At 32.7% G+C, this 25,146-nt stretch overlaps 1 protein-coding gene across 1 annotated transcript in view; it reads right to left on the bottom strand.

Moving 5' to 3' along the window:
• ADGRV1 (adhesion G protein-coupled receptor V1) overlaps positions 1–25,146 on the bottom strand; it is a 671,454-nt gene that overhangs the window by 556,758 nt on the left and 89,550 nt on the right. Inside the window, exons 25-34 of the mRNA XM_051971448.1 lie at positions 23,622–23,751; positions 19,449–19,529; positions 17,810–17,949; positions 15,397–16,006; positions 9,462–9,677; positions 6,725–6,940; positions 5,999–6,243; positions 4,171–4,352; positions 2,185–2,996; positions 68–277 (exon numbers count right to left, since the gene is read on the bottom strand). Of these exons, the coding sequence (XP_051827408.1) occupies positions 68–277; positions 2,185–2,996; positions 4,171–4,352; positions 5,999–6,243; positions 6,725–6,940; positions 9,462–9,677; positions 15,397–16,006; positions 17,810–17,949; positions 19,449–19,529; positions 23,622–23,751 (2,842 nt within the window). The remainder of the gene's footprint in view (positions 1–67; positions 278–2,184; positions 2,997–4,170; positions 4,353–5,998; positions 6,244–6,724; positions 6,941–9,461; positions 9,678–15,396; positions 16,007–17,809; positions 17,950–19,448; positions 19,530–23,621; positions 23,752–25,146) is intronic.

Genomic DNA, 25,146 nt, shown 5'->3' with positions numbered 1-25,146 from the left:
AAACTGCATAAATCAATAATGTCCATAAAAAGAGAATTAATGTAGTAAGCAGAAAAAAAGAACCTACCTTCATGACCAATAACAGACCTGGAGCCTGTGTGAAAGCTAACAATTCCTGCAACATGGTCATTGGCCAAAATATTCACTGTAACCGTGTCAGCACTGGGCAAAATACGACTCCCACCTTCAGTGTAAACCAAACTGACTATAATACTTTCATCATCCTCAGGCTCAGAATCATCTAAAATGCTCAAAGTCACTGTCTTTTTGGTTTCACCTAAAGTAACAACATAAACAAGAACAACATAATCACTGATTTTAAAGGTCAATTCATTATTTTCACAAGTGCTTGGAAGGGGCAACTCTGCTGTTCTAGTATTCATTCTTGAAGTGACTTTCTTTAGGCACAGATCTGCGTCATCATCATAATTAATAAACCCCAGTATCTCTCTGTTATTCGTTTATGTTCCTGGTGCTAAGTACAATGCCTGATGCACGATAAGCATTTAATAAATGTTAAACCAAATGGCTTTTAAAGTCTTTCACAGTTTTCTCCTTCACTATATATCATCCTACTTCCTACACTCTATAGTGCAGTCAAACTGATGTTCTCTCTATCACACACACACACACACACACACACACACACACACACACAATTTTATCTTCCTGTTTCTATGCCTGGAATGTATTGTCTCCTCAGCAGTGTTTTACAGAATCCCTTTCTTCATTCAAGCCACAGATAAAGCACCATTTTCTACATGAAATCTCTCCTGATCTGCCCAACCCTTCCATAACTACTTTGTATAAAATTTTCTCATTAAAAAAAATGTTATTCTGTGTACATACACACACACACACACATACACACACACACACACACACACACACACACACACACATATATATATATATATTTTTTTTTTGTCATGGTGCCCCTGGGCCTGTGCATTATATGCTTGAAAAGTACTTCCTGTCTGATTTATAATTAAGGACAAACACATTAAGAGAAAAGAATTGGAAAAGTTACTCTACTCTGTGTATATGTAGTGCATATATAGAATATTGTATGCTACCATATATTATTGTGCATACAATATATACTATACATATATGTCATAGTGAATTATAAACTATGTAATATTTAAAGTATATGCCATATATTACACATTATATTATTAATGGAATATATACTGTTTATTATATACTATATATGTGTGTGTTTTATGTATATAAAATCTCATAATACATATATGTTGCATATAATACATACTGTATATGTAATATATCATAAATAACATACTATAAAATGTATTTTATATTATATAATGTATTTTAGTGTAGTTGATATAATAAACAGCACAATTATTATATAATTATATTTAAATATATTTTATATTATGTACTATATCATAAAATATATACCACATGATAATACAATATAGTATATTTACTATATATACTATATAATATACTATATTTTTATAATATAGTATATAAAATATACTATATTTTAAGTATGATATCTACAATATACTATATATGTAATATATAGTATATGACCCATATATGTATGCATTATCTTATATCATGTTATGTTATTGTATGTTATATATAATATTACAGTAATACTATCCATATAATATATAATGTATAACATGCTATACCATATAGTATGAATTTTATAGTATAGCAAAAGCTATACATTATATTATATATATAATAAATAGTATTTGCAACATATCATACAATCATTAAGTATATAATATATGGTATATAATATAATACACATTATATATATCATATGTTATACATATTATTTATTATATAATATGTATTAATATATGATAAAATATTACTAATATGTAGTATATAATAATATTATATACTACATTGCATACAGTATACTATAAAATGTAATATATATAACTTAATTCCTTTCTCTATACACAGTATGTTGTATATACGATCTATATTGTATAATGTATATTGCACGTATTTTGTAATGTATATAGACCTTATATGTATGATATATATATTATATGCATATAATATATATATATATATAGTATGTATACATATGTGCATATAAATATATGATACCACTTAGAATCACAAGCATTCCAAATCTTCCTAAAATATGAAAATAATAAATATTGACATTCAAATAATACTAAAGCTCACCGTCAGCAAAAGTCAGAATCTCTCCTTCCCCTACAAAGTCTACACCTTCAATAGCTGTTCCACCAACCACACGCCACTCCACCGTGACCTGGCCTAAGCTGCCCCCTATCCTCTCAATCGATAGGTGTACCAAGGTTTGGGGCTGCTCTTGAACTTCCACATACTGGCCATCCTCTGATGTATTGGGGCTGATACTGTAGATTTTGAATACTCCAAAGGCATCACCATTCAACATTATGACAACTGTAGAGGTATTTGGCTGTCCAATGGTTGGCTGATTTTGGGGGCTGGCTGAGATGTTCATCAGTTTAACCTCTAAAAGGGAAATAAGGAAACTCTCATCCATCTCTGGGAAATCATCAGAAAGGATGGAGACTGTAAGGTTTGCAAATTCATCACCCTCCAACATTATAGCCCACTGCCTTATCACAGGCTCATAATCACTTCCTGCCACAGCCTGTCGGCTAAAAAGGGCAGCTACCCTTGTCATGTTTTTCCGATAGGTCCAGAATTCTGAGCTGTTTTCAATTGGAGTAGTCCAAGTGATAATCCAAAAACACTGGGGAATCTCAGAAGAAACAGAAATGGAAAAGGCTAAACATGCTTGTTCTTTAAGGCACAGAGTGGCACATGTGTGCTGAGGATCCAGCATTGTAGAGACATTCACCCAAGTTCTTCCAAGCTGGTCAGGAATCCATTGAGTTGGTGATTCGTAAAAGGACAGGACATCCTGACCTTCCTCCATTGCAAGAGCCACAACATCAATATCTGAAGTGTTATAATAGATCAGCAGCTGGCCAAATCGTCCTCCACTAAAAAGTGCAGTGAAAATGAGAACCAGATTAGTTCATCAAAATGATTTTACTTAAATTATCCACATCAAAGAAGCTTGAATGATTGTTTTTCATACTTCCCATCATGTTAAACTGCCAAAAAAACTTAGTTTCTAAAAATTATCATGATGAGAAATAATATGATAATAAATAATTATAAAATAATAATATAGATCAGTTCATCTCTTTTTTTAATGCAAAATTAAGAAATCAGACTAAATTTTCTTTAAGGATCCAGCATCCCTCTGAAACTTACTTTCCATATGCCATTGGGCAAGTCACTTAATTTTCTTAGGTCTCATTTTTCTCACTTGAGGAAAAGGAAGGGATTGACCTCTAAGATACATTCCAGTTCTAAAACTATAATTTTATGAGCTGAATTATACAATATCCCTTTTATTTAAAAATAGATGTTGGGAAATTAGTTTAAAGAAAGATTTATTATTTAGCTTTCATAAGTGACATCATGATGCAAGTCACTGGAATTGCTTCTCAAATCTATATGTATATTATTCCCCCACTTTACCCCCCCACCCCCGTTTTGTTAAATTATAATGAAACCACAAGAAAAGTAATGTGAGTAACTTTTGAGGAGTAATGGTTTTTTAAAAAATTTGCTTTTGACTACAAGTATTTGGATAGATCACATTCTCAATTATAGAGTTTTCACATAAGAACTGATAGAAAAAAAATCATTGAGGTTTATTTTATTTAGAAACAAGCAGCCATTTCATTCCAAGGTATGTCCACTAAAACAAGGCCATGGAAAAAACTTAACCATTAAAGCTATCCAAAAGTTAAATGAGCTACCCAGAGAGGGCTATGTTTCCCCCTCCCAGGAGATCTCCAAGTAATGGGTATATAACGACTTATTACCTATGTGATCATGGCCATGCCTTGGACTAGATGGCCATTGAGATCTCTCTGTATTCTTAAACTCTGTGCCTGTGAAATTATTGACTAAATTAAAGGCTTTAAAATTATTTGTATTAATAGGCAATCAGCAAGTATTATATTTCACAAAGAAAAAGTGTGAAAGGACTAATTTAACCAACTATTGTGTATCTTGTAAAATATCTTGGAAATCACAATCACCAAATCATTTAAATATTCAAGAAATTCCAACCAAAATCAGAATATTTGTTCTACAGACCTTCTCCTGACAGTTATGTTGACACAAGAACTTTTCTCCAGAGGTTCCTGGACACGATAAATGGATTGAGAAAAGGCAACTGTACCATAAGGATTATCATTGGCAGGTACAATAATATTTGCCACTCGATCTAACCCAATTGTACCTCCACCAGAGGCATGAATTAGTTGCACTTGGATAACCTAATAGGAAAGAGTGAAAAACTTTCTTAATACTATCCCAGTTCTGAGAATGATAACAGAAATATTTCAAAATAGCCTAACAGTTCTGATTCAGTTGACTCAAAAAGTAGTGATTTAGGAAAGATTGAAAAATCCTATATAAAACATACAAATAAATTAATTGCTCTCCCCCAATTCCTAGATAAAAAACATAATCATTAATGGGGAGCAAGGTAGCACAAATGGACCTGGAGTCAGGATAACCTGAGCTTAAATGTGGCTTAGGACACTCATCAACTGTGTAACCCTGGTCAATTCACTTAATCTCTGCCTCTGTTTCCTCAACTGTAAAATAAGGATCATATCTCACCTGTCTCACAAGGTTCAAAAGAGATCAAAAGGCTAATATCTATAACATACTTAGCACAGTAATTTAGCACTTAGAATCTATTGGAACAATAAATATTTACTTCCTCCTTTTCCCTTCTCCTTTGGGTCTAGCCAGAGACTAGCACAATTTGACATAGTAAATTCTTAAATGTTTGTGGATTGTCCTTTCTTCAAAGGCGACCATGATATCAGGAAAGGGATGCCATGGCATGAAAATTAATTTGAGTTAAGTGAGGAAGGGCTGTGAAGTCACTAGTCTCTCCTTTCCCCTTTCTTTGACTAAAAACTCACCTATGGTCATATCATGGGCTTTCTCATGAGAAAAATAGCTATTCAACTATATTATTTAGACAGAAGTGAATTCATTTTCTTCATCAGCTAAAGTATACTTTTATTTGTTGTTGCATAAACTATTTTAGCTTATTGTAACAATACAAGATGGAAACTTTCTGACTAAATAAAATATATGTTGAATGCTTTAAAGCACATGATTTTTTAAAAAAATTTATACCTATTGGCTAATCTTCAAACTACAGATTTTTTTTTACTAGTATATAGAAAAGCAATTCACACTTAAAGGAAATTCTATAGGTTTCATCCTGACACCCAATACTAACAGCACCAACATTCTATCATTCTAAATTCATAAAAGAAAAACAGTATTTAGAACCATGTTTTTTAGAAAATCATTATAGGCTCAGATTTTAATGCTGCTTGTGCTTGATTAAGAAAGTTTTATTCTCATACAATAATATCATTAGGATTAACTTATATTCACAGTAAATCTAAATTTTTATTTCTTCAGCATGCCTCTTCATCATAAAGAAACTGAGACTGGGAAGATGCTTAATATGGGTGATAATCTTTCTTTAATTTAAACAGATTGGCTCATGCTAAAGCCAAAAGGAAGCACAGATTCAATCAAATTAAAAATTAATGTATCTTAAATGGAATAGAAAAAAATCATGGCCCAGATATTCTAAATGCTTAACTATAATAACTAAAGTCCACATATATCTTAGAGAAGAAACTATGAACATACAGATTAATAAAGTATTGATAACATTATACAATGCCTTATGGAATTATTATTTTTTAATGAAGTTTAAGATTTCATTTTCCATTGCATATTTAAAAAATCTTTTGTTAAATGATATATTAAATACTCTTTTAAAAAAAAACAGCACTAATATTCCTACACATGTGTTTTAAGAATCATAAGACAAGGTAACAGAAGTTGGTTTACAGTGTCATTCTAGACTAGCTCTTCTTCTCACCTCTTCAATTTCCGGAACGTCGTCAGCCAGGACCTCTAACAACAAGGTTTGAATGGTTTCCCCAGGGGCAAAGGTCACATTACCTGAGACAACTCGCAGGTCGCCAGTGGCAAGTTCTCCATTAATGGTGGCAACCCATTGAACAGTGACATTGCCGAGTGTCCCAGAATTGCGAATTATTGGCAGGTTTACCTTCACAGAATTAACCTTAGGCTCCTCTACTATAAGTTTAGTAGTCTGAAAAACTGAAGTGTGAAGCACAGTTAGTTTCAAACACATGGTAAAGACAAGTCTGCAATGAGTAGTAGGTAAGAAAATTGACCTCCTGATTGATTGGTTTTGGCGTATTTGAGATTTTTCTGTTACTCAGTCTTAATAGCTTAACACTGGGAAATAGAGAATGCTGCTAGTTACTAAATAAATTATTCTGTGGTTTCTTTCCTCTTGGGAGTGGAAGATTTTCTAAGTATAGAAAATGCTAACCTAATTCACTACTAATGGTAATCAAGGTGGGACTATATCATATCTATTCAACAGTTAATCAATAAGCCTTCTGAATAGACTTCCCTGTTACTTATCCAGGAAATAACAAAGTCTCAATAGAAAAGTGAAAGGATTTGTTCTTTAATTCTATGAAAATGAAAGGAAATCTGTCATATGGCACATTTTATCTCATCAGTTCCCAACTGATGAATTTGAAGAGTGAAACAAAGTGATCCAGTTTACCAAATAATCCATAAGGATCGTCGGAAGCCTCGATAATGATGATTGCCTCTGTTAATGCTCCAAGTCTGGCACCTCCAGTTGTTTCATTCAGCAGCTGCACTAGAAAAGATTCTTCCAGCTCAGGGTATATGTCATTAATGATATATATTGGCACAGCTTTACTGGTTTCACCTTCTAGCAAGACCACGTCGGATGAGGCTATGCTGTAGTCTTCACCTACCAAGTCAAAAAAAGCAATATGCTTTTAAACTCTAAACCAAAACAAAAAGAAGTTAAATGTTTTAAGAAAACTGATCTATTAATTTACAAAAATCTTAGTTATGGGATCACAGATCTAGAGTTGGAAGGGATCTTAGAGGTCATCACATACAACCTTCTCCTTTTACAGATAAGGAAACTGAAGTCCAGAAAGTTTAATTAGGGAATCTTCACCTTTTTGTGTGTAACAGTTTGCTTTGGATGTCTGGTGAAGCCTATTTTTTTATATTTTTAAATTATATTTTTAAATACATAAAATAAAATACATAAGACTATAAAGGAAACCAATGATAATGAAATCCAGTTGTCATTTTTTAAAAGTCCACAGACCCCAGGTTAAAAATGCCTGGGTTAAGTCATTTACCCAGGTTCCCACTGCTAGTAAGTATATAAGAAAGTATTTGAAACCAAGTTTTCCTGACTCCAGACTAAGGTTCTGTCTGTTATACTAAGAAACCTACAAACTTTGTCAAATATACCCCAGAATTAAAAAGAAAAGCAATTCTTATAATTAAAACTCTAGGTCATTTTTCCATCTTTCAAAAAGACAGAACCATTTCCAAATCTGTATATATGATCATTACTTACTATTCAGGTTTTCATATCTGTATCAAACATTAAAAATATAGAAACAAATTTCTGATCATACTAGGTAGATTAAATAATCCACTCTCTCTCAAAATTTTATGATGTAGTAGAACTTACACTTTAAACCAAACTCTAATTTTTACAGTAAAATCATTTGAGCTCTTTTTATATGCCTAAGAGTAATAATAAATTCCATATAGTATATGCCTGATTTAAAAGAAAAAATAGAAAATTATTTATTTTCAGGAGAATTTTATTCCAAATTCAAAAATACTATCTTATTTTAATGAGGACATAATTGCTAACTATTGTTTAGTACACTTGTTTACAATTTCTTTTTATTGTATAACCTTTCAATGAAAGATTTATATGCTTATGCCTCTGATAAACACATTATGTGTTTATTCATAAATTTATTCATAAATTCATACTAATGCATAAATGTTTATATACTATTATGTGACTTCAGCTATGCAACTCAAAACAAATATGGATCTGGAAGAGTGATTTACTCAAAAAGCATTGCCTTTGGCTGAATGTCTACTATAATCACAAGGTGGCTAGAGACAGGGAATGGGTATTCAGGGGATGGGGAAAAGAATTTCCCCACTGACATCTATTTACTACTGCTGCATAACAGCTGTTAGGATATAGCTGCCCTTAGGGAGTGCCAGTTAAGATAGCAAGGGTTAAGAGCTGCTCCAGAAGGCAGACACAGAGTGGGAGAATATTGCAGAATAATGGTTGAAGGGTATAGGTACTTACATTGGAGACAAGCCCCACAACTGTCTACTTCAGGAAGAGTAAAATGTGATCTATTGATTGGATGACTTCACCTCTTAAAAACATTCCATGTTTTTTTCTCGTTATTCCCACTCTGCAGAACACTGACTCAGTATTTTAAGACTGGGAACAATATTCCCTAGACTTCCCAAGTTCACTCTGTATAGGATTCCACAAAAAGTTCCATTTCCCTATCACTTAAATGAGCCTATATTCTGAGGAAAGCTTTCAATTTACTATCTTTTTTTTTTCATTTAAATGTCTTCATTTTACTTTAGAATTTGCTGTTCTTTGTACTCCAAAGCATTTTTAATTTCGACAGAATAAAAGAACTCTTTGTAAAATATAAAATGTGTGTGTGTGTGTGTGTGTGTGTAGTGCACTGGAAGTAATATAATTAATCTATAGTAACAATTGATTTTTTTCAGCATATAGGGGGATTTTTTTTTCATCTTGTTTGTGAAGATTATGGCCTTCTCTCTACAAGTTTTGCATTTTTACATAACTATTGATATGAAAATATTTGATATTTTCATGTAATTGAAACATATAAGGATATTAAAAGTATGGATAAAAATGATAGAATTTCAGAGTTGGAAATGGCTTTGGTGGACATCTAATCTTATTATGCGATTCTGCTTGAATATTTCCAATGTCAGGGGGATGTCTTTGAGGAAAGAGATATCTACTTCTTCTCAAAGTATTCCATTCTAACTTTAGTATAGACTGAATTACCCTTATGGCTCCAATTCAACCCATTGAGACAGCAGAACAACATGAATGCTACTTTCATTTGACAGTCTTTCAAATACTTAAACTCTCAATCTAAACATCTCCGATTTTTCAACCAATCATTAGACATCACAAATGCAAGAATGCATTTTTCATTATTCTACTTGATTTTTCTAAATATTACATGTGTACCCATGGTTTTTCCTTTTTGTTCTGATTTTTTATTCATAAAGAAATGTGCATTAAAAAGTTAGCATATATGTATAATCAGAAAAAGAAATAAAACAACTAGTTAAGGGGAAAAAAAGAAAAAAGCTGCATTTAGGTGAAGCAAATACAAATTTCTACAGCAGTCTCAGAATTTATCCTTTCTCACCAGCTATTGCAGTTATTGGCACAGCTTTAAACTTCACAGAAACATCAGCAAAAACTCCTCCTGTTCTCGTCACATTGATAATTGGTCCAACATGATTTTCTGCAACTCGAACAATTGGTGCTGAGAGTTGCAAAGTTCCAAATGCATCATCATTGGCAAGGATAATTAAATGAGCAATGGTGTCTACCTTGGATCCTAGACGTGGAGAATTTGGAACTGAAAAGTAAAGAGAAAACAATAAAAGTTCAATACAGACTCTCAATCCAACTACTGCATTCCTTATGTGCTAGTAATGGTTGGAAACACTCATGACAACATCCATGATGGGATGAAAGTCATGTAATACCCTTTCTCCACTCATTCTTGGATCAGCCCTCAATTGTGAAGAGCTGAAAGCAGTATCTGTAGCACCGACCTTAAAAAAACAACAACCAGATATTTATTAAGCACCCTCTTGTTGATAATACAGCATTAAGGACTGCAACACACAAAACGTTTGACTAAGACAGAGTCCTATGTCCTCCTAGGATGAGAAGCCAAAACAGATAATTAGTCAATATTTATTGCTACAAGGAATTTCCAGGGAGAAAATTTTCTCTACTAATACATATCAATATCTGTAATTATTATTTTAAAGGAGGGGTTCTTATCCTTTTTTGTGTCAGGGACCTCTCTGACAATCTGGCTTAGTTTATGGACCCCTCCTAAGAATAATGTTTTAGAATTTTAAAAAATACCTACAATTATTTATAAAAGAAACCAATTATATACAAGTTCACAGGTCCCACGTTAAGAAACCCTGTTATAGTAAGTTGAAATCTTATTATAAGTAATAATAATAAGACCCAATGTTTATATAGTAGTTTCAGGTCTACAAAGTCCTTTATCTCATGTCATTTTTCCCTATTAAGTAGCTATTTTTATCCCCATTTTACAGAGGAGGAAACTGAAGCTGGCAAAGGTTTTGCAACTTGCTTAACACCATGAAATTAATATGTATCAAATGTAACATCTGAAGTTCAGTTCTTTCTATATTTGAGACTGGTCACACCCTATGTCATCATGTCTCGCATTATAAAGCAAAAGAAACTTATTTAAGGTAGAAGTTAACCCTGCCACTCCCTCTGTGATTTTGCTCATATAATTGGGCTTTCATAGATAGAATTAGCTCTCTATTTCTGCCTTCTTTATATTCACTTGCTGAAGTTCCTTCCTTATTTTAAAGCCAAATGCTGGATCATTTCCCCCAGAGAATCTATCTTGATCCTCCTTTCTAGGGATGATCTGTTGGTTAATTTTACTAAGCTACTTTTTTTTCTCTATTAAAAAAAATCTTTGAATATATGAGATGGCTTCATGGGTGGGGTAGAGGGAAGTCAAATGTAATAAAAAAAACCAAAAGATAATAAAAATAAAATGTAAAAATAAAGAAAAAACATTAGTATTGAGTTATAATTAACATATGAGACAATTCATATACAACAGTAATATAAAAGTAGTGTGTTAGGGTCTGTCTTTTGTTTTGTAAAATAGCGGTTTCCTCATTATGCCAGATGCAGGTCCTGTCTTCTGATACTACTCATCCTCCGGTGCTCCCTGGACCAGATATAAATCAATTAATCTTCCAGCTTGATTTCATTTATGAGCTCTGGTGATTGGCCAGTGCTTTCATGGGGGAAGAAAAAAAAAGCAAGGAGCCTGAATGTTCCTGCATCTCTCCCTCCCCTGAACCTTTATGTTCTTATGGAATAGTATTACACAATTAAGCATTTAATTATTCCCTGACTGTCTCAGAGATGATAGTTTTTGGTTTTGTTTTTTCTTCACTGAACATTCCCCACTAGGGGATTATGTCATACACTTGTAGCATGTTATACTGGCATATTTCCCTTAGAACAATGCATGGGTTCTGTTTTCTTTCAGTAGAATACATGCCAAGGCCCATTGCTAAGAGACAGCCACCCTCAGCAATCCCTAACTGATCCACTTGCCCCCATAATTGGGGAACTACATCAAAGACACTTGGCCACATAATCTGATGAAATTTCCTCCATCGGTAGGTTATAAAAGCTGTAGAAAGGTTCTTCCCTTGTTCTCTTTTAGATAGCTTCAAGCTAAGAAAATTTCAGAAAGAAAAAGATGGAATGTTTCTATTAGTCTTATAGCTTCTTAGGGATTCAGAGGAAGAACGTTCCTTTTACTCTGTGGCAAATGATCTTTGATGCAATCTCTCTTTTCAAAGAGATCAATAGACTAATCAGTGATTGCTGGGATGCCCATGTCCTTTGGCAAGAGATTTGAGCACATGCCTAGATTTCTAATACTCTGTACTTCCAAAACCCAATTCACTAAAGTTATATATTAGGCTCTTTGAAATTATAGGGTTTTTTTTCCAATTATATCTGATTTACTGCTATAACTCCTCAGCTTCTACCTAGTACACTATTTTACATTTACATGTTTAAGGAATATTTAACTCAATTTATTTATTTATTTATTTTTTAATATTTTATTTTATTTTATTTAATAATAACTTTATATTGACAGAATCAATGCCAGGGTAATTTTTTTTACATTATCCCTTGCACACGTTTCTGTTCTGATTTTTCCCCTCCCTCCCTCCACCCCCTCCCCTAGATGGCAAGCAGTCCTATATATGTTAAATATGTTGCAGTATATCCTAGATACAATATATGTTTGCAGAACTGAACAGTTCTCTTGTTGCACAGGGAGAATTGGATTCAGAAGGTAAAAATAACCCGGGAAGAAAAACAAAAATGCAGATAGTTCACATTCGTTTCCCAGTGTTCTTTCTTTGGGTGTAGCTGCTTCTGTCCATCATTTATCAATTGAAACTCAGTTAGGTCTCTTTATCAAAGAAATCCACTTCCATCAGAATACATCCTCATACAATATCGTTGTCGAAGTGTATAATGATCTCCTGGTTCTGCTCATTTCACTTAGCATCAGTCTATGTAGGTCTCTCCAAGCCTCTCTGTATTCATCCTGCTGGTCATTCCTTACAGAACAATAATATTCCATAACATTCATATACCACAATTTACCCAGCCATTCTCCAATTGATGGGCATCCATTCAATTTCCAGTTTCTAGCCACGACAAACAGGGCTGCCACAAACATTTTGGCACATACAGTCCCTTTCCCTTCTTTAGTATTTCTTTGGGATATAAGCCCAATAGAAACACTGCTGGATCAAAGGGTATGCATAATTTGATAACCTTTTGGGTATAATTCCAGATTGCTCTCCAGAATGGCTGAATTCGTTCACAACTCCACCAACAATGCATTAGTGTCCCAGTTTTCCCGCATCCCCTCCAACATTCATCATTATTTTTTCCTGTCATCTTAGCCAATCTGACAGGTGTGTAGTGGTATCTCAGAGTTGTCTTAATTTGCATTTCTCTGATCAATAATGATTTGGAACACTCTTTCATATGAGTGATAATAGTTTCAATTTCGTCATCTGAAAATTGTCTGTTCATATCCTTTGACCATTTATCAATTGGAGAATGGCTTGATTTCTTATAAATTTGGGTCAGTTCTCTATATATTTTGGAAATGAGGCCTTTATCAGAACCTTTAACTGTGAAGATGTTTTCCCAGTTTGTTGCTTCCCTTCTAATCTTGTTTGCATTAGTTTTGTTTGTACAAAGGCTTTTTAATTTGATGTAATCAAAATTTTCTATTTTGTGATCAGTAATGGTCTCTAGTAGTTCATCTTTGGTCACAAATTTCTTTCTCCTCCACAAGTCTGAGAGATAAACTATCCTATGTTCCTCTAATTTATTTATAATCTCGTTCTTTATGCCTAGGTCATGGGCCATTTTTGATCTTATCTTGGTATATGGTGTTAAGTGTGGGTCCATGCCTAATTTCTGCCATACTAATTTCCAGTTATCCCAACAGTTTTTATCAAATAATGAATTCTTATCTCAAAAGTTAGGATCTTTGGGTTTGTCAAACACTAGATTTCTATAGTTGACTATTCTGTCTTGTGAACCTAACCTATTGATATTCAATCATAAAGATTATAGATTTTATTCATCAAGCTAAAAACACACCAAAAAAGCCTAAAAAAATACTAAACTTAAAAAAAAAGATTTAGATGAACTTTTATTAATTCAAAACTAAACTTTACTTCAAAAATACAAACATGAATAATGAAATAAAAATACTGATTTTTTTTGTTAACATTAAGTTGTGCTCACACCTAGCATATCTTTTCCTCACGTCTATGCAGTTGCACTCATGTTTTGGTCTATCTTTATATATGTATATGCTATTGCTCCAGTCCCAATGAATGCAAAATGCTCCTTAATACAGAAATTATTTAAGATTTATCTTTGTAGCCTAGGCACTTAGTACCGAGTTTAAAAAGTGATAAATAGACAGTAATTGACCAATTAAAATATTTCAGATAGAAAAAATATCCACTGTAACTTCCTTACTCTATTATTTTTTTTTTGCAATTACAAACTGATCCCAAGATCTCTGAATCAAAAACTGCACCAACGATGATTTTATTCAATTTATATGGGCTTTCTGCACATACCAGTTTGATCTACATTACCCTAAAGCATGAAGATTTTAGAGTAGCTGTAGACTGCTATTATTTCCTGTTCCACAAATCCATTTCAAAATAAGATTCAGAAGCAAGCAGAGTATATTCAGCTGTGTAACAGATTTTTGGCTCTTTCCCTGCACTCTTTTTTGTATACTAGGGATCTTCTTTATATTTGAGGTAAATAAATCTTACTATGAGAAGTCTCTCGTTTACAAAGTCCTTACACACAGTGTTACTGTAGAATCCTTCAAAACCCAGCTTCCCATACTCCCCAAAAAAGTGACTCCCCAGGGAGAGGGTGAAGAACTTCCTAAAAAGAGCAGCTGCCCATGTAATTCCAACTCCACAATTCTTTGTCCTTTCTTTTCTCTTTCTTCCTTAGTCTTAGCTCTGACAGGCAATTGGAGCTGTTTGGGGGAGGGAGATCCTTCCCAAATCCACCATTTAGTCCCTTTTAGCAGAACCTCTTTTCCTTTGTCCTACTAGAAAGAGCCCTCACTACCAGCAGTCACTCTTCTGGACTATGATGGTGGTTTCATCTCCAGAAAGATATATGTTTTCCAACTTTAATACAGAATGCATTTTACTTGTTAACTTGTTAGCCCCATGAAGACAAGGTATTATATCTTACTTACCTATGTACCTAACTCAGTACCTACCATTGTGCAATGAACATAAAAGTTATTCGATCAAAATAAAGATTTGGTGGCCTGGTGCCTAACCATCTTTTACAACATAATTTCTATGGGAAAATGCATTTTGAGCTACAAACTGATTGAAAATTGAACTTTTGAATATTAGTCATTAAAAAAGTGGAGGCTATATGTATTATCAGTTTTATGAAAGTATTCTACTCTCCTATTTATTCAGTACTTTTTGATCTTGATTTAAAAGTGACTCAAGGAGGAATTGAAGGAAAAACAGGAAGATTTGTATGAAGTGATGCCTAGTAAAATGAATAGAACCAGAATAGTAGAAATAAAGTTAAAAAATGAAAATAATCACTAAAAGGAAACATACCCTCTGTGTAACTGAAAAACTAGGGATGGTCCAGATAACAGATAATGAAAAATTATCTTGCCCTCTGCCAGAGACATGTGAGACTACAGGAGTATTGTCAGATGCTGTAATTATATTTGGTGTTTTCATTTAATTGGATCTATACAACACATACACACACACACACACACACACACACACGGGCAGGTTCAATATGAAGGAGATGGAGAAAACTGTTTTTCACCAAAAGATGACTGTAATATAAAGACCAAAGATATCAACATATTTAAGTTATTTTGAACTGCTAGGATTATACCATGATGGATAAGTAAAGCAAAAGGCTATACTTACTTGGTCGATTCTGTACTTTTTCTATTAATGTAACATTGATCAGCTCAACAAACACAGATTCTGACTTTTCTGGTTCATCATCATCCAAAATAGGAATACTAATTGTTGCCTCACTCATGTTAACTCTAAAAATAGCAAACCCAGAAACAGGTATATAGTCTCTTCCTTGAGTTGCTCTGGCTAAATTAGGTGGAAAAAAAGATGGTTTTTCCATATCATCCATTGTTGCATAGGTAACCATGACTGTTCCTATAAGACCTTTTAACCGTATTATTGTGAGAGTAACATTCTGACTTGCTTCTTCAACTTTGATTGGTCTATTTTCCTCAGAAAAGATGAATATTCCATATGGGTCATCACTGGCCAAAATTATTAATGTAGCATTTGTATGGACTCCTAGGCAGCCATTAGAAACATTTATGATTAAAACTGAAAATGTTTTATCCAGTTCAGGAATTTCATCAGGCAGTATTTCCACAGTTATATTGGCGCTCATCTGCCCTATCTCAAAAGTGACATTGCCAGAAGTGAAGGCAAGGTCTCCAGATACATCAGAGGGAATGTTCCAATGCAAAATTACTTGAGACAAAGTTCCATGGCTTCTCACAACCTAAAGAATGTGGAAAAAAATCCTCATATCAAAATATATATTGATGTGGAACAAGAACTTTAATAGCTCTAATCCTCCCAGCCTGTTTCCCAGTCACATAGAGATAGCCCAGTTCCTGAGACTGTTTTGATTAGCACATCTTAAGACAGACTGATATCTGGTCCCAGTCATTTTGTTATCCTCTAGGTTACTCCCTCGATTTTCCTTAACTTCTCCCTAATTCCTCCCCTACTCCTCCCCAATTCTACCCTTAATCTCTAGACCGGGTACTGACTTACCTCCATTTCTCCCCACCAACTTTAAAAATCGCCACCACCAGAAACAGTTGCTTATTCATGTTTGGTTTGGCCCTTGAGCTGTTTCGTGTAATAAATAGTAACCTTTGTGACCAGTATAAATGACTATCTTGTGAGTTTGTCACAATTAGAATCTCTTTCCCAAAATTACTACTTCATATATCATGTGTAGGAAAATACAAGTATTAGAATGATGAAAGATTTTTCTAATATCAATGTAATACAATAGAACACTAAGCTTGAGCTTTCAAATCAAATGTTCTAGTTTTTGATTAAAGTAAAACTTAATATTTCCATCAATTCTAATAAATATTAGAAACAAATTAAATATGATTGACTAAATATAGTTAACTCAAATTATATTTATGATGATCCATGGCATCTTTCTTGTTTTATTAATAGATTTTGAGCCTAACAAATACACAAACACATTTTTCCATATATGAAATAAAGAGGATTATATCGAAAATATCTCTATTATATACAGCTTGCTTTTAGAAAAGTATATAATTGAGTCAACATGCTACTTTCAAAGTTATCCTGTTTCCTTTCAGATATCCTTCTGTTCTATTTTGTGTATTAAAAAAACTACTTTAATAACATTCTGAGACACCATACTTTCATTATTTATAATAGTATATAGCTCTACTTCATTTTGAACAATAAATATAGTCCTGAAAAGTCAGCTTTAAAAAAATTTCTGTAAATCAAATCATACCTCATCTGCCTTCAATTATATAGTTATAAATACATTTTCAAAAATACTTTGAGGAATAATAAACCTTATTCATAAGAATGAAATATTTTGTAAGTCACTCATTAAAAAGAACAAAACTGTTTTCATCAAACAAATTAATGCTACTACTCAATAGAATACCCAAATACAACTATTTCACTGAAACCTTGTTAATACTAAAAACTACAAAGCTTTGGATAAATTATAAAGGTATATATGATAATAGCACACATATAACACTGTAGTTTACAGAACACTTTTACATTAAGAAGGTACTATTTTGCTCATTTTACAATTGAAAAACCTGCTACATGGAGAAATTAGGCTACTTGTGTGGAATAATATATCTAGTAAATACTCAGATCTTATGATTCTACAATATTATGCCACCTTCCAGGTTTCTTTGGGTACATGCTCCTGATAATTTTGTCTGTAGTTTTATTTGTCTTTCCTTTACCATGTACTGCACTGGATTATTTATTTTTAGAAATATCTCCTAACTAGATATGTAGATAAAATAGTTAAGAACACACAACAACGATTTTAGTTCTTCCTTTGTTATATCTTAACAGTATGGCTTCTATAGAATGTGTATTAGCAGAATAGAAAAACTCCTTTGTATTCATTTCTAAGCATAAAAACAAACATTCAAGTCCAAGAGAAATGATTTTCATATCTACTATATTCTAATACCATCCTTATTGGGAAAAAATTTGAGAATCAAATATCATCTAAAATATTACAAAATAGAATGAAATGAAAATTACTTGCCTTAAAGATAACTGAGCTCTGTCCATCTTCAGGTTCAGTTCCACTGACATATAATGACTCTGGGCTGAACTCAAATACACCATGAGCATCATCGGAAGCCTCAATGGTTACTATAATTTGGGAAGCTATTCCTAAACTGGCTATATGTACCAGTTTTTTAAAAAGAAAAAAATGGTAATTAGCAATTTAGTAATAATGTTGGTATTTTTTTAATACTTTAAGCATGTTCCTTATATTATCTTGTTTAATCTTCACAACAACCCTTCCAGGTCAATGGTTCAAGTATCCCTATTTTATAGATTAGGAAACAGACTCAGAAAGATTAAGTGATTTGCCTAAGGTCCCATAGCTAGTAAGAGATGAATGAAGAATTTATAAAGTTTCATTTTAATCATGTATCTAGTTTTCATCTGCTTGTAAAGAAAAGCAAATTTGTCGTTACATGACCTTCACAGCATCACTTTTACAAGAAGAAAGATACAAAATACATGAAAAAATAAAAATAAATATATAAAGTTGGTAGGGTTTTGCTCCCCAAAAGGGAAAATTTTTCAGCATAGTGAATGTGGGAACGGCCAGACACAATAACTATACTAAGACAAGGTTGAATGGACTTATATCTACAACAGGATCATCCCTAATTTTTTTCAATACAAATGAAGCACTTTCATTATCATCTTCGTAGTAATTATATTCTATCACATTAATATTATTACAAGATAATGCAATTTATCTTCTTGTGCTATCCAAATATTTCATGCCAAAATACTTACTATTTCTCAAAAAATGGTGCTCAATTTTTAGTGATCCTCAAATAGTTACTATTCAGAGAAGTGGCATACATGAAAAGGTGATATAGTAAAGATATTGTGTAAAGGACTGTAGAAACTTGCAAATATTAAGGAAAAACCTGACATATTACTAGAATATATTCCATTGTGTGAAAAAATATCTCAAGTTGTATGGAGTCAGCAAAGATAATATATGAAAACTCTGAATTTGGAAAAATGGATTTCTAAGGAACAGAAAGTTTTCTCTTTAAAAGAGGAAGTAGGATGCAGATTTTTATCTCATATAATAGAAATAGTTTAAATAGAATCAGCCAATCAGCAAGCACTTATTAAGTTCCTACTACATGTGAGGCACTGTGCTAAGTTCTAGGAAGAAAGCAAAAGTACTATTTTGAAATAGCTTCATTTTTAAAATTTATTTCTTTAGAACAACGGTAAACTTAGTAATATAAACTCTTGATTGAATTTCTTTTAATTTATTTCTCTCACCCACACTATCAATTAAAAACAATGTTTCTCCATGTAAAGGAAATTTTAACAAAACCCTTAAATTATAAAATACGTTCTTATTTTTATTCACTTTTGCAAGGCACTAAGATCATATGAAATTATATAGATTTCAAAATTAATTTATTAATGAAACTTTATTCTAAAAGCTATATTTCATAATCATTTATAAACAAATGTAGAACTGAATTCTGAAAATATGAAGAAAAGCAATGACAACAATAGTAATTATTTGTCATGAATCAATTAAAGTAAGACTCTATAGGTTTTCAATAAGATAGCATAAAGGCAGAATTTTATGTAGGAAAAATAAAAGAGAGAGGATAGACTAAGATGCTTACCACGCTTGTGGACAGTTGGAAGGAAGAACTCCTCGTTCCCATCACCACTACCACTCCCATCAATCCTAAAGAGTTCAGCAACTTCAAGAAGAGAGGCACAGAAGTGTGCAATTCACATATACACATTTATAGAACAGAGAAGAGATGGAAAGCATTTACTACATGTTCAAGAGGAGAAGAGAACATTATTCATGAAAAGTCCCTAAACGCTTTATTGAAAGGATATCTTTATTACAAAGAACAGAATATATCATTTACAATCTCCTTAATAACAAAAGGCTGGTAGATGGGGATGGGAGAGTTGCAACACATATTTGGCATCAGGTATAGGTGCTGTGGCCAATTAATTCTGCAAACGTTTCTTTATTTTTCTTATTTATAACAGGATATAGAAGTCCTATCCTGGTGCAAGTTTAGGTCTTTTCAGGACATTTTATGTTAGAATTCCCTAGTCACAGGAAAGGAAAATTCCTTACATGCACAGATTCCATATTTTATATATCACAGATCTAGCCTCATATAGACCAGCACAAAGTGAAGTAGAAGCTAGAGTTAGAGTTCACAGCAGAAGAATGGGCATACTGTAACTTTCCCCATAACAGTTTCAATATATCATGGGTCAGCACAAGAAATTAAATGGCAATTGGGGGCAGTTTACAGAAGCTGCAGTGTGTATTAAAGGCCAGCAGATGACACAGAAAAAAGTTTAGAAACTAGAAATACACAAAATATATGTATAGTATTGTATATCAACCTAAATTTTAAAATAAGACATTTATTAACATCCCATAAAAGAAAAAAAATAAAATTACTTCTCTGCTGTGACGGGAGGGCCAAAAAATTTCACATGGATTTTCCAGATGTTGGAAATATCACACCCTTAATCTTCATGATGTGTAAGGGATAACTGTGCTTTCTACTACCAATCCTGATCTACATCTTGCCATTGGATCCAAATGACTCAGGAGGAGAAAGTGAGACTAGTGACTTTGTACAGCTCTCCCTCACTTAAATCCAAGTCAGTTGCTTGTTATCTTCAAGAAGGAAGGACAAATAACTATAAAGTGCATGCAAAGTACCAGATCTCCAAGATCTCCCAACTCTTCCACCTCTGCTCCAATATCACTCCTACTAGTGACTTGACTGCCCTGAAGACTTCTTCCTTCTATTACTGAATAGCTTCCAAGAATCTCCAGTAGAGTCAATTCCAGCCCTATTCTCTTCTAACTTGACTCAGTTTCTAAGCCTCTGGACTCTTCCATTTTGTTCCTATGTTGGTAACTCCTTCTCCCTGCTTTTCATCTCCCTTTTATGTGTATGTTATCTTTCCCCTATCAGAATATAAACTCAAATCCTAATGTGAGACTTTTTTTCTTCTCTTTGTCTTCTTATCCCTGAGCACAGTTCCTGACACACAGTAAGCACTTAATAAATTTTTTATTTAACCTAATCCAACCAAAGACAGGAATGGCATGATGGTTGTATATAGGAGGTTAAGGGTGAACAGGAATATTTCAATGCACAAAAACCTCTGGTATATGCTAAAAGTGTAATAGTGCCACATAATTTAAAGACAGAAGAGACCTCATAAATCACAAAATCCAGTTCTCTCATTATGCAACTGAGGAAGTGGAGGCTCATGAGATTCAATGTTTCTCAAGATCATATAGCTAAGCATTTAGAAGCAAGATTTGAATCCTGATCCTTTGATTTCAAAATAAGAGTTACTTCTTCTCTACCACAAAGAGATTATAAAAATCTATGATACCCTTGTCTTCTTCCTGACAGTACATTAGATAGCAGAAGAAAAGTAGCCTTCGCATCCTGGAGAATATCTTGTTCTTTCTCAAAATCCTAAAAGGGGAAATAGCTTGGCAGATAATAGTTCATATGATTCTTTATTCTTAATTTTATCTGAAGCCACAACAGCAAGAGGTGAACCCTAAATCACTTCAGTCCATAAAATGCACTGGAATTTGATTATGAAATGACCTGTAAGATTAATCTGTATTTATAGATTGAGCCCCAAGTTCCTTAACAACTAAACAGATCTATGAGGTAATCTTACCTATAAAGTGGCCTTATGTAATGTCCTATAATATATATGCATATATGTACTGTGTATATGTATATTCATATGTATATGTGTTTGTAACTTTTTTCAAAATCAATGAAAACAGCAATTACCAAAGATTTAAAAAAAGTTTTGTTATTGTTGCCCCATTCACCCATATAAGAGCCCAAAGTCTCTTCTTACAAATTCTCATACTGAAAAGGTAATAAAGTATGTTTGCATAAATGCTCACAGAGATAGTAAATATGGTGCTCTTACTACATGCTATCATGTATTAAATTCTTTAAGGAAAAGAAGTAGTATCATTATCGCAATTAGATAATACTTTTTTGTTGTTGTTTTATATAAGCTTTTAAGTACTTTGTTTTATTAAAAGGAGATAATTTAACAAATACCATAGGCAAGCACTGGCCTGGCAATCATCTGTATGTCTCATCATTTTAGGATTAGTTTCAGCATGGAAATACTCATCACCAGAAAGGTGATCAATGAATGATGCTTCTTTCTTTTTAGCCACAGTAAACTCATGCAGACTACCCATAAAGACAAAAAGATGCTGAAGTTTAATTCACGAAAGAGTGTTTCCACAATAACAAAATCAGGAATTCTTGAATTAAGCAGAATATAGCCACTATTTTTAATTTTTTTCTTTCTTAAATAAACAATATTATCAGAAAAATAACCAAATGAAATCAATGGGGGGAAAAACAACAACCCTTGAAAAATGCAAAGCTCTTTTACATATTTCTTTTTAGACACATAACTAGAAATTTTTGGGAACAGGGTAAGTGACACTAAAATTTCCCTAAAGGAGAATTTGAGGCATGAGAAGTAAACACTATTAGATAGCTTCCTATTTTAACTAATTATTGCTACTATCTAGATTCTATACTTAGTTTTTTCTAAGCTGCAGCAGCAATTTGTTGCACTATCATCTAAATATTTGTTCCTTGAGGCAAAATCCCACTTGCCCTTCCCTAGTTACATCTCTCTTGCCTTACACACTGGCTTTCTATCATTTATTTACTGTATACAAATTTCTCAGAACTGTTGCTGCCATTTTTCTTGCTCTTAATTGCATTGTCCTTCCCTTCAAATGTAGGACATCAAGAATCCTGTGAGGAAACTCTCCTTGAAGAAAGAACAACATATTTTTCCCCACTTTCCTGCTTTTTATGAGTACACATTAACGTGTTTCTTTCCAATATGACGCTTTTACTTGAAATAAAGGTCAATTATATTAATTTTATTTTTTGTTTAAATGATTTTTTCTACTATTCACCTAATTTTTAATAAAATCATAATTTTCCCACTTGCATATATACATACATCTGAAGAGAGAGAGAAACAAAAGTTGTTACCCAATAGCATTTCCTGTCTATATGGACATGGACTATGCTATTTCACATATCAAGCAAGGAGTTATTGTGGAAGTCATGATAAAATCAAGATGTTCTACTCCCCACATCAAGATACTTTTTGTGAACTTGGTTACCTACTTGTACATATTTCCCTACCACTTCTGTTCCCTATCAAAACAAATGATGTGGTGACCTGGTTTGTAGACATAGATTTAAAGATAATGCTATGAATTATATTAGTGCAATTATACTTTCATATTTGCATTTCCCTCAGGTCAGCAGTGACACAAAAAGATCTAGCACAATAGCTAATGGAATCTTAGTATAATATACTTGATAAAGATTTTTCTATCCAAAGCATTCTATTTTTTTCAACACAAATATAAAAAGTCTGGCATCATAAATTATTATTGGTCTATATGTTAACATATAACCATGGTTTCTTTAAAAGTAGTTTTTAATTCTAAACTTAGCTTTTAGATATGAAGACTCATGGTTTTTAAATAGCAAAATAAGTTACAAACTAGAAATTTTAATCTAAATTTCTTAAACTATTCTTCAGTCAATCCAGGATTTAGACTCCTTTCAAAGACAAATGAATTCACCAAAATTTTGAAGAAATGTGTAACTGTGTTTAATTTAAAGTAATTAACCACTTTAAGAAGATTTATATATTGCCTTAATGGCTTTATAGTCTTATGACTTAAAAAAAAGAAACTTTTAATGAATAATCCTTACCTCCTCCCTCTGAGTTTAACAATTCAACTTTAAAAGATTTCTCCAATTCAGGAATAGAATTATCTGTGATGTTAACAGTAATATATTTGTATCTTTCCCCTGGCTGAAATTCTAAGGTTCCTGAAGTATCCTGAAATAAAAATATAAAAACAAAAAACATACATTTATCTTTTGATTTATATTCATTGCTTTTATGATTTTGAGCAAATTAAAATTTTTGCTATTCCCAAATTGCTACTGATGCTGCAACATATAACCTAAAGTATGAGAAATAAAATGGAAGGCTTACAAAATAAGGATGACTAGGGCTCAGAACAAAATTTAAATAAATGTCCTCTGGTTAAATCAGAGTGGAAGGATTTTCATTTTCAATGTTCTCTTATTACAAGAGAATATTCAAAGTCACAAAGGAATACTCAACAGGAGACTTCGATAAGCTATTAAAGGGCTACAAGACATTCTTTTCACCAAAGACATTTAAATGTAAGACATTTAGAAACACATTTACTCAGCATTTGGTTACATTATTAATGATATTTTTATTATGTAAATTTTTTCAAGAAAAAAAAGCAATCTATTTTATTTACAATCATCCCGGCACTCCATCTATTGTGGATATTCATTTAGAGAAAGGGTTATTGTTCTTCAGAGTATCATACTCATTATGAAAAAAAAAGTGTAGCATGCCAATCTCTGTTCTGAAATTTTAATGATGCACTTTGAACTTGACTCTTTCTTAAATAAAATTAATATATCGGGGCAGCTAGGTAGCAAAGTGGATAGAGCACCAGCCTTGAAGTCAGGAGGACTTGAGTTCAAATCTGACCTCAGATATTTAACACTTCCTAGCTGGTGTGATCCTGAGCAAGTCACTTAACCCAACTGCCTCAGAGGGAAAAAAAAGGAAAGAAAGAAAATTAATATATTTTCTTTAGTCATATGAAAAAATGCTCTAAATCACTATTGATTAGAGAAATGTAAATTAAATCAACACTGAAGTACTATTTTATACCTCTCAGATTGGCTAAAGTGACAGGAAAAGATATGATAAATTTTGGAGGGGATGTAGGAAAACTGGGACACTAATGCATTGTTGGTGGAGTTGTAAAATGATCTAATCATTCTGGAGAACAATCTGGAACTATACCCAAAGGGCTATCAAACTGTGCATACCCTTTGATCCAGCAGTGTTTCTACTGGGCTTACATCCTAAGGAAATCATAAAGAAGGGGAAAGGATCCACATGTGCAAAAACATTTGTAGCAGACCTTTTTGTAATGGCAAAGAATTGAAAAAATGAGTAGATGCCAAACAACTGGGAAATGGCTGAATAAGCTGTAGTATAAAGAGATAATGAAATATTATTTTTTTATAAAAATTAACAAATTAGTTGATTTTAGAAAGCCCTGGAAAGATTTACCAGAACTGATGCTGAGCAAAACAAGCAGAACCAGGAATACATTGTGCACAATAACAGCAAGAATATGCTATGATCAACTGTGAAAAACTTGGTTCTTTTCAGTGG

The sequence above is a fragment of the Antechinus flavipes genome, chromosome 1, assembly GCF_016432865.1.
Source record: "Antechinus flavipes isolate AdamAnt ecotype Samford, QLD, Australia chromosome 1, AdamAnt_v2, whole genome shotgun sequence".
NCBI classification, from domain to species: Eukaryota; Metazoa; Chordata; class Mammalia; order Dasyuromorphia; family Dasyuridae; genus Antechinus; species Antechinus flavipes.
Note: the sequence above shows the minus strand (reverse complement) of the source record. Positions and strands in the feature narration are given on the sequence as shown.